The 7,245-nt window shown below is 41.1% G+C and overlaps 1 protein-coding gene across 1 annotated transcript; it reads left to right on the top strand.

The window, feature by feature from the left end:
• The first annotated feature begins 2,936 nt into the window (after positions 1 to 2,936).
• On the top strand, positions 2,937 to 7,185 carry LOC104965272 (disintegrin and metalloproteinase domain-containing protein 10-like). Its single transcript, XM_010794230.1, has 5 exons — positions 2,937 to 3,157; positions 4,522 to 4,669; positions 5,438 to 5,556; positions 6,911 to 7,071; positions 7,174 to 7,185. Exons 1-5 carry the CDS (start codon positions 3,094 to 3,096, stop codon positions 7,183 to 7,185), a joined length of 504 nt encoding a protein of 167 aa, XP_010792532.1. The 5' UTR covers positions 2,937 to 3,093.
• Positions 7,186 to 7,245: the final 60 nt, after the last annotated feature.

Genomic DNA, 7,245 nt, shown 5'->3' with positions numbered 1-7,245 from the left:
GCACTCATTATGGAGAGAGACACAGACTGGATATTGTGCGCTGCCCGGGTTTGTAGAAAGGGAAGCTTGCAGCCCTTTGTGAAGTGGGTCAAGTCTATGAAGGGGTTACCAGTTGGCTATGTCAGCAGAATGATGTGATTTCATAATTCCCATAGCCTATGAACCTTCAGGGAAACCTGCTGAAGGCCTGCACTCATTACCCCACGATCCTTTGTCTGGCTCTCAATACTGACACATTTGCGGGGTCAGATTGGATGTCGTGAGTAGTGTTGGTTTGAATTAGCTTCAAAGGGAACCAGAAACCCCTGTGAACACATCGCTGTCAAGCAGTGAGCAAACCTCTCGAGAGATTCACATCCGGGCAAAAATCCCGAAAGGGGAAACGAACATGAATCTTGAACGTAGAGCCGAGAATCTAAACGTGGACGTGCTCCCAGAAATGTCAGGATATAGTATTGCAGTCTGCAAATAATTGTACATGCATGTAAGAGTTTGCCATTCTTGTAACAAGACCTGAGTTCCAAGCATTTTGGAAACACTTGGGAAATAAGCAGATTTAACTTCTGAATGCTTCCTCTGTCAAGATCCTGGCTATTTAAAGTGCTTAAGAAAAGAAAAGCAACTTTGTATAAACATGAAATCACATTTCTCGAGAAAAAGCACTCAGAAAACTCTCCGTCTAAAGTCAAAGTCCTAGAGTAACCTTTCCAGACTTTAAATAAAGATAATTACAGGAGTAATACATATTTTACAAGAGCTCTTCAGGAGAAGTGCAGATGTTCCTGCTCAATTGCACCTTTCCATGACATCTTCATTTTATTGTTATGTTGTCTTTGGATGGGATCACATGCAAAGCCTCAAAAATACCTAATTGAAATGCTTAAAACGTTTAGGGGTGAACGAAGTACAGTAGCAAGTTGGTCGACCTCCACATTGGAAAGTAGGGTGATGTGAGGTCTCTCAGATTAGACTAATAGAGCAAGGTGACATTTTTTGCAAACAGGTGAATGTTATGGATGTTCTAGTTCACGTGTTTAACAGTCTTTGGGCCTGTGTGTGTGTGTGTGTGTGTGTGTGTGTGTGTGTGTGTGTGTGTGTGTGTGTGTGTGTGTGTGTGTGTGTGTGTGTGTGTGTGTGTGTGTGTGTGTGTGTGCATATTTGCCTGTACCCGTGGGTGTGACTGAATCTGTGATGTCAACGCTTGGATCCGGGTGATCCTTTCTCAGCCAATCGGTGTGGAGCAAGAGGTGGTCAGAGGGTGATTAAAGGACAGGGGGGGTTTAAACTAGGCTGTAACCCATTGACCTGAGGGCTGAGGTCATGAGTCAGAGGTTTATATGTTGTCTGTAGTAGCGTCTCAGGCCAGGAAGCTGTCGGTGACATCTGCTGCTGGACGTGACCCAACCTGAGAGAGCTGTAATTGATCGGGGTGTTAAGTCATCGCTTTAAACACAGTCAGGTCAAATGAATGAAATATAAATCCCCTGAAACCTCCTTGGAAGATCAGAGTTATACAACTTCAGAAATGAAATGAAAACAACTTATTAAAGGTCCCATGTCATGGCCATTTCTACTGATCATAATTCCATTGTTGAGGTCTACTAGAATAGATTTATATTGTGCAATTTTCCAAACTCACATTGGTTTCTCATACAACATCTCTGTATGTGTATTCACTCTCTGTCCTAAACGGCTTGTTGTTGGAGCTCTTGCTTCTTCTTAAGCCTTTGCTTATTCCAGGGAAAATGTACAAGCTAAATTATAGAGTTGGTTATCTGCCTGTTAACATACGATCTGCCTGGCTCTCTATCTCAGCAGTGTCAGTAAAAAGTAAACATTTTTAAGACCATTCATCAGAGATTTCTTGAGATATTTATGATTCTGATAATTTTACAGTCAGTGATTCGATACAGTTCAGTGAGTTGTTGGACTCCTGTGGAGGAAAGGTTTGCTGTCAGCACTTTTGAAACTTTCTCTCTGCAGTTTCTAGGCTGTAAATATTGAATATATGTTAAGAGGCCATTGACCTATTTGAGCATACACTTCTGGATATGTGTGCATGTTCAGAAACCATCCATTTCTTATGCAACACAGATTGGTGAAATGATAACACTGATACAGATAAAGATAACTTATCTATTGTTTACTTGGACTTCACATTCAGGAAACTGTTGCAATTCCTCCATGCAGAAATAGCAAAACCTTTGTGTTACTTTACCTCATTTCCAGGTCAAATTGTGTCCCATTTCCCTCTTGAGAAGTTGTTGTTCCTCAAAATTACCTAAAACTGTCACACTTTGTTTAAAATGAGCCCACATAATACCTTTGGCACAGTGTGAGTCATAGTAATAATTACTTCCTTCTCATATTTGGAACCATTTTAAGACTTTCTCTCCCACACACCGGTCTATAGTAAGACTGGAGGGAGGATCTTTTTTCTTTATCAGGAAATGAAAGTAATTAAAGTTAAAAATGTGGCATTTAATATCAATGACGTGTTATTGGAAATAATTTGACTGCTTGGTCAAGGGTTAGGGTTAAAAAGTGGCAAAACATTGAAACAAACATACATGGTCTCCACTGGATGAAAACTAACCACGTTGAGGATCCCTAGAAGTTGCACTTGGACATAAGTGATACATGCAAACTAACATGCTAACTACATGCTAACGTATTTAGCCTAAAGCAAAGCTGGAACCACTTGGCTTTAGCTTTCAAATACATATATTGTCTGCTTGTTGTTGTAATAACTACTGTATGGACGGTACACTGACCACATTTCTGAATGTAATACTTTGGATTATTTTACATTTAGCACTTTTATAGTAAGTACAACTCCAACTCCCAGGCCCTCCCTTTACTGTGCAGAAAACTCATAACATGCTCGAAAACAAGTCTCAATTTGCCTCTCTACTGTCGGTGATCGTATCTCTTTGGCTTCAACTTCCCAAGAGTCACATTCCACTGTGGGAAGACCATAGGAACGAGGCTGGTGAAGAGAAAGGTATGGGATGAATAAGAGATACGGGTGTGAGCGCAGGAGGAGAAGGAAAACACAGTGAAAGTAAACAAAAACAAACCGATGTGGAGATCATGGGATTTCAACACTACTGGCTGCTGCTGCTGCTGCTGGTCAACTGCCACCCACGGATTACAGGTAGTGTGTGTGTGTGTGTGTGTGTGTGTGTGTGTGTGTGTGTGTGTGTGTGTGTGTGTGTGTCCAGTCCAGTCCAGCACCATGAAGTATGGGGGGTTGTTCGAGGATAAATTCATGTGTGTGTGTGTGTGTTTTGGGTGGACTGGCCTCTTCTGTGTTCAGACATGCCTCACCCTGTCCTCTCAGGAATGCTGCAAAAAAGCAGCCCTCATCCAAAAACTTTCAGTGATGTTGGGATAATGTTTGGTTTACTTAGTTTGCTCAGGGTTTGGGATTAATTGTTTTTTTAAGGATTTATAATCACGTTTTCTTTTCAGAATTCAGAAATCCTTTTTAATTATTTGGAAGAACCAAACTTTACCTCAGAAAAGGGACAGTGCAGATGTTAAATAAGTGTGTTAAAAATATTAAATTAAAGAGGCAAACATGCTCGTTAAAGCGTATGACACAACACAACGGTGAAAAAATATGTAGCAGCATAATAAAGTACCTCCCAGTGAGTAATAACAATAATTATCACTAAAAAGTATACATTGCACATGAGCTGTGTGTGATTCACTCAGGAGGGGTACAAGTAATACAGTAATAACTGCTTGTACAGGATAGTGCTAGTCTCTAGATCTTTATCCAGTTAGTCAGCACTTTCACATTCAACACTCATAGACTACAGATTATTCATCAGTCATGTAAAGGCAATCCATGTTGGTCTGAAAAGTGGAACCATAACCCCCATGTTTTACAGATAAACAAATCGATTGCTTCTTCAATACAGCTTTGACATATGCTAAATTGAACACATCAACATCAAGTGTGTATTTTTCATTTGCAACAATAGATTGTTTTGCAGTAGATATTGGAAGTTAAAAGGTTTCAAAGAAAGAATGCAGAATAAATAGGTGGTTCAATCTGAACAAGTGAAGTATTAAAAAAGCTTAACAAGATCATTTGATTATATCATTTATAATTTATTTATTTAATCGTTTATTTGGCAGGGACAATGCACAGTAATGAACACTTAAAACATTAAAATGTATCAAGCGTAACAGTGACAATTGTCCTTAGTTTTTCCCTAACCTTTGATTTAAGATAATCAAAATGACCTAATGCTGTGTATTCATGTTTCAGTTGATTGTTTAATATGTACGCATACAGTAGATACATTCCTTATTAAGATGAATGCTTCTTGCAATGACATCAAATCATCTTTTAAATATAATGACATGCCTTTCGCATAAAAGCTGATTTTATGATTCTAGGTTCTGCAGTGATTGCTTAATTAAATAATGGTGAAAGTGGACATTGTGCATGGTTTCTCTATGGTGTGAAGCTCTGTGAAACGACTGCCATGTCTTCCTTTTTTCCAGGTGCCATGAGTAGCATCAGTCCGTATATAAAGCATTACGAGGGCTTGTCATACGACAGGGAGGATCTTCACAGGAAGCACCTGAGAGCCAAGAGAGCCTCACATCCTGAGGAACACGCATTACAGCTGGATATTACCGCTTTCAACAGGTAACTATTATATCTCCTCTCATAACTGTGGCAAGTGTTTGTAAAGCCCGCCTAAGCATACACAATCTAGCTTAAAGGGGACCTATCATGCAAAATGCACTTTCTGTCTTTTATACATAACTACGTGTCCCCGGTGTGTCGGAGAGCTCACACAGTGTCAGGAAATAAAACCCTCTCTCTTTTCCTCCGTACCCAAATCTCTAAAAACGGGGGTACAACGGAGCTGATCCAGATTTGCGTCCGATATGACGTAATATCGGAAATGTGGACCCACAGCACTATCAGAAACGTTGTTATCAGAAACAATGCCCGACTGTTTTGGACGTAATATGGTCTTTGTTTACATTAGCAAGCATTGCTAACACTCAGAGCTAACCTGTACTGGAGAGAGCATGTGTGTAAAAAGCAGGAAATAAAAAAAGAAACTCACCTTGTGGTAAACCCGCGAGAGAAAAAGCATTTGAGCTCCATACTGTTTCAGAAATAATCCTTGATGTGACATAGACATCTTTTTAAAATATTTGTATATATCTGAGACCTATGCTATTGCCTAAAAATAGCATGATAGGTGACCTTTAATATACAGGTAGGCCTATAGTATTCTTCTGTTTGTACTTCCTGTTCCTAAATCCATGTATCCATTTTTGTATTATAATAACGTGTGTCAACAATGAATGATCCCTAATTGCCTGCTGTTGATAGATCTGCATGCCTTTCACTAGACTACATAGCTTTTACCACATCTGTTGTTTTTTTTGTTTTCCTCAGAACTTTCCGTCTGCTTTTGAAACACAATGCAGAAGCTTTTACCGAAAATGTCATGGTGATCAGGAAAAATGGTTCCACGCCGGCTGACCTCTCCCACTTATACTCAGGAAAGCTTGAGGGTAAGTATGGCAGGCATATTTTAAAACAGTTTACCTGTGATTATGTGAATTTACAGGTATTAGGCCCAGTGGCGTAACAAGGTTGTGATTGGCCCCGGTGCAAATATTGTTTTGGGCCCCCCCCCCCTATCGCCCGAAACATAAGCAAAATGTGCTCACACACGCACGGACATACACAACCACTCAGCAACAACAGCCTGCCCTGGCCTCAGACCACCACAGCCTGACAACGGCAAAGCAAACTAAGAAGAGGATTACACCTGTTTCCTTCATGTTTGTCTCTGGGGAATGGGTCGGTAGGCCTATATGGACCGGTTGCTATAATATAGCTTTTGATCTAGGCGTCGGTGGTCTCGATAGCGCCAAAGAGTCCCCTATCGGTTGGAGCCCTTGGGGGAACTGTTGGACCACCGCCGGGCACAGCCAAATCCAGCCTCTCCTCCTGGCTGGCTGGAGAAGAAGGTCGCACAGCCACGGCCACGGATACAGCTTCACTTGTGGAGCTAGATGGCAATGATGGTGGTGAGGCAGGTGAGCTATCGTTAGCCTCAAGCTCCCGCTGCACGTCAACATTGCTAATGTTAGGGCTCGATTTTGAGGACGATGTATGACAAAAAATACTGTCTAATTTTGTCAGTTTAGCTGTTACATCTCCTTGTTCTCTCTTGTCCTTTCTCTTTTGAGCGCCGCTCTTGTGCTTTGGTTTGCTGTACATTATAAATGCAAGCTATTCCATTTTTTATAATGCTGCCGAACTTGCTGCTGCTAGCTACAGTACAGTACAGGTTGATTAAACGGTTCGCTCGTCACGCAAGGTCATCACATGACATGAAAGGGAGCAAGGTCATTGGACAGACAAATATTACACAATAAATGTAGGTGCTTGGTTACTTTGAAGGGACTGCGTGAACCGGTGATCAATGCCATTGGGGGTCCCACCAATTTTTTTTGCATGGGCCCTGGCTGGGCTCTGGGCCCCCGTGTGCACCGGCTGCACACCGTCGATTATTACGCCACTGATTAGGCCTTTAAACACAAAACATTCAACAGTTATTTAAAGCTTTTAAGGTTTCGGACATCTGTAAAACAGCTGGATAAAACATTTGGATACAAAATCTGTTTGTGTAAAACATTCCCTGATTGATTGTTATTATTTGAAGATCAAAGTTAAAGCATTGGAAAGGTCATTTATTGGCTATCTCATATTGCTGTTCTGATTTTATAATCAGCTTGGTTGGTTGCACTTCTTGTAAGTCACTTTAAATTAAAGGTATTAGTCTGGTCCGTGGTCTATATGTGAGTTATCTCTGTTTATATTTCACCTCAGACATGTTGTCTCTCCTGGTCTTTTTAGGAGAACAATGGTTCAGGCCTGCATGGCTCGGTGTTACAGGAGTCAGTTTGAGGGAACCATCCAAGCACACAGAGAACGGCACCTATCATATAGAGCCATATGGAAAGATACACCAGCACCCCACACAGACCACACTCTATCATCTACCAGAGGACGACAGGGTGAGCAACCTCTTGGATTTATAGTTAAGGACCTCACCTTTTTTGGCACACCCCTTTTTCCCCACTTCCGGTTCCAACGGTTATGTACCTTATTTCTTTCAGTTTAGCGACTAGCAGCAATGTTAATATGGATATAAGCGAATCATCTTACGGCTTCTGTTACTAGTGAACGTA

The sequence above is a fragment of the Notothenia coriiceps genome, unplaced genomic scaffold (assembly GCF_000735185.1).
Source record: "Notothenia coriiceps isolate Sejong01 unplaced genomic scaffold, NC01 NC01_scaffold00037244, whole genome shotgun sequence".
Classification (NCBI taxonomy): Eukaryota; Metazoa; Chordata; class Actinopteri; order Perciformes; family Nototheniidae; genus Notothenia; species Notothenia coriiceps.
Note: the sequence above shows the minus strand (reverse complement) of the source record. Positions and strands in the feature narration are given on the sequence as shown.

Excerpts from the sequence above, each read along its gene's own strand:
- LOC104965272 (XM_010794230.1), top strand. The coding sequence starts at position 3,094 with ATGGGATTTCAACACTACTGGCTGCTGCTGCTGCTGCTGGTCAACTGC. Across the intron at positions 4,670-5,437 it reads GATATTACCGCTTTCAACAG|AACTTTCCGTCTGCTTTTGA; the intron begins GTAACTATTATA and ends TGTTTTCCTCAG. Across the intron at positions 5,557-6,910 it reads ATACTCAGGAAAGCTTGAGG|GAGAACAATGGTTCAGGCCT; the intron begins GTAAGTATGGCA and ends TGGTCTTTTTAG.